The 3,168-nt window shown below is 57.6% G+C and overlaps 1 protein-coding gene across 1 annotated transcript in view; it reads right to left on the reverse strand.

The window, feature by feature from the left end:
• The window catches only part of CDH22 (cadherin 22, type 2), a gene marked incomplete at its 3' end in the record, with an annotated part of 49,602 nt that overhangs the window by 1,162 nt on the left and 45,272 nt on the right, over window positions 1-3,168 (reverse strand). The window contains exon 10 of the mRNA XM_009085032.1: window positions 715-966. Within this exon, the coding sequence (XP_009083280.1) occupies window positions 715-966 (252 nt within the window). The remainder of the gene's footprint in view (window positions 1-714; window positions 967-3,168) is intronic.

Raw genomic sequence — 3,168 nt, forward strand, 5'->3', positions numbered from 1 at the left:
TCAGCAGCTGCATCCATCAACTGCCCTGTGCTAAACCTGAAGGCACCACAACCCCTGGCTCAGAGCCCCTTCCTGTGTGCACACAAGTCCACGCTCCCCTTGCACCTTCATGCCTTACTGTGGTGGTCCAGCAAAGCTGGTGCCAGTGTGTCAGCAGCCAGCAGTGGCAATCCTGAGGCACAGGTCCTGACCTGGGCAGTGCTCTGGTTTGCCTGCATTCCAGCTCTGCATCCTGCCCACGTGCTCTAACACTGACCCTTTCAGGTAAGAGCACACCTCTATTCCCCACACCTGCTGCCGTTGGCCACACGCTGGGATGCACACACCCCCCATCTGCTGCGAGATGCCTGCTGTGGGCACAGCGTGGCAGCTGGCAAGCAGCTCTCAGCTCCTGCCCATCCAAGCAGGGAATGAGCCAGCAGCTCTCCAGTCTCTGCTGGGCAGCAGCATGCCTGCCTGGCATGGAGAGCCCTGCTCCAGCCGCCTTGCTGATGCCCAGCATGCAGGAACTGGGGCAAACATGGAAGTTTTGCTGATTGTTCCCCACTGGCACGGCTGAGGTTCCTGCTGCCTGTGCTGCAGCTACCAGGGAGGAGAGAGATGCAGAGCAGCCTGTTCTGTGCCCACAACACCCACCTGCATGCATTCATGTGATGCTGATGGAGGGGAGCTGGGACAGGACAGGAGGGGTCTGGCGGACAGGCAGGTACTCACCAACAAGAATGAGGATGCAGACCAGCAGTGCGATGAGGGCGCCAGGGCTCAGTGTGGCTGACACCATGTAGGCTGTGCTGTTGCAGGACTGGATGGCCCCATTGCTGTCACAGCCACAGATGCGGATGGTCAGAGTCCCTGTGCTGCTCAGGGCTGGGGGGCCGCTGTCCACCACCAGGATGGGGAGCAGGTACACATCCTGCTCCTGGCGATTGAAGCCCACCCTCTGTGTGTGCACTGCTGCTGTGTTGTCTGCAGGGAACAAGCAAACCCACAGGAAGTCACCCCACAGCACAGCCAGCAGGACCTGCCACAAGTTCCTCCACACTCTGAGTGAGCAGCAGCTCTTCATGCACCACCTCCAGCAGCTGCACTGATAGGGGCTGGGGCCTCCCTCTGCTCCATCGTAGGGACCCAGCTCCCTGGCTCCTCAGCCCCACAGCAGCCTGAGTGCCCAAAGGTGGCCAGATCCACTGCGGCATGTGCCCCTTTGCCAGCACCTCGAGGCCAGCCTGGTGCCTCCCTGTCAGTATGCCTGGGGCATAGTGAACCTGGCAGAGGGGCAGCTGCAGGTGAGAGGCTGAGCTGTGCTGACAGACAACGCAGGCAGAGCAGAGAGAGGGGAAAAACCTTCCAGAAGACCCTCTGTGAGTGGCACAGAGTCAGAATCAGGATAAAAATCGGTTGCTGACATGGACACCAGAGCAGACAGGGTCTGCAGGTGGCACTGAGCCTGCAAGAGCAGACACTGCTTCCAAACCCAAGAGCTGTGGGTGAAGGGCCTTGCCTCAGCTTGAAGGCCAGACACCCCAAGGATCCTCTGTAACTCCTGAAGGGGCAGGCAGAGCTCCTTCCAAGCCTCCCAGCCAAGTCAGCCATCCTCCTCCCCATCTGCTCACACCCTGCTGCTTAAGGGGCTCAGCTGGCACAGCACAACCCATTACAGTCCCATTAGCACGGCCACTTCACGGGACCCTCCAGGGCCTTGGTGCCAGCAATGAATCCAAGGAACAGCTGCTGCTGACCAGGAGCAGGGAGGGAGGGCAGGGACAGGGACTGACACTTGGCTCAACTCCCTGCTTAGGGGTGCTGTGCATTGCCAGCCAGCAGTGAGGGCAGGATGGGGCTGAACAGCAAGTGACAATTGCAGCCAGGTGTCAGAAGCCATTGATGACTGTTTGTAGTCTTTATCTAATAAAACACAGACTGGCCCACTCACAGCAAGGTGCTGCTGTCTATGGACTCTCCTTTATTGGACCTGATTTATGCTGGACCAGCCCCTTTCTGTATCAATCAGGTCTTCGATTGGAAAAGATATCCACTGTAATTCTGGTCCTTGGGCTGCTGCCACCACGGAAATTGCTGTATGGATTGGGTGCTGCATGGGAGCACACAGGGCATGGCAGGGACAGGAGGTGAGCCAGGAGGCATTCACTGAGTGCAGGATGGGGAAGACCCACCGTGCAGCCAGGAAGCAGATCCCAAAGGTACTGCATGGCAGCCAGGGCACGGCAGAGCACAGAGATTGTCTCCTGTCCTGCAGGACACCTGCCACTGTGGCTGAGACTCCTGGAGCAGCACATGGCATCAGCACTGTGGCAACTGGGCAGAACTGTCAGGAGAGGCAGGAGAGCACCAGGCTGGGCAGAGGTGTTAGAAGGAGCCAGGGAGCACTGGCCCCTTGATCCAGGGAGGCTGAACCAAGTGTGGCACTGAATCTGCTGAGAGCTGTCTGTGGCCTACCAAGGCTAAGCTGGAAAAAAAAATATTGTTATGCTAATCGTTTGCACAAAGGTAATGAGATCTCATTTGGTGCTGCTCCCCCCTTTGCTGCAGCGTAGTAGGGAGATATAAATAACGTTAATGGCACCATCTCAGCAAGAGGCCAGGACTAACGCCTAGCTAGCCCAGCTAAATGGATGTTTCAGGCACCTGGATCTAGTGGAGATAAAGCCACAGGACAAATAGGACAGACCAAAGTGATGTGAGCGAGCAAGGCTCTGGCCACAGCCCAGGAGGGTCACCTTTGCTGGCACTGTCCCATCAGTAAGGCCACCAGCCTGGTGTTGGGGTCAGATCCTGGCTCAGCACACAGCCCTGCATCTCCACTGCAGCTCAGTCCATCTCTGGCCCAGGTCTGATGGAACATGGTGCTTTGGGAGCTCTCCCAGCTGCCTTTCAGTGCTGCATAAACGCAGGGGTAACATCAGCTGCAAACCCCTCTGGAAATGCAGCAGGAGGCTGGCAACTCCCTTCTGTTTACAGCCAGCTCCAGCTCCTGTTAGGGACCTGCCACAAGGCAGTCTGTATTTTTAGAAACAGTCTCTAGAAACCAAGGGGAAACACACGTGCAAGTGGCAGAGAGGCAGGCACCAACCTCAGTTCAGCTGAGACGGCTCAGACAGCACAGCACCTCTGAGCCCCCACCTCTGGGGACAGGAAGGAGAAATACTG

The sequence above is a fragment of the Acanthisitta chloris genome, unplaced genomic scaffold (assembly GCF_000695815.1).
Source record: "Acanthisitta chloris isolate BGI_N310 unplaced genomic scaffold, ASM69581v1 scaffold33421, whole genome shotgun sequence".
Lineage (NCBI taxonomy): Eukaryota > Metazoa > Chordata > Aves > Passeriformes > Acanthisittidae > Acanthisitta > Acanthisitta chloris.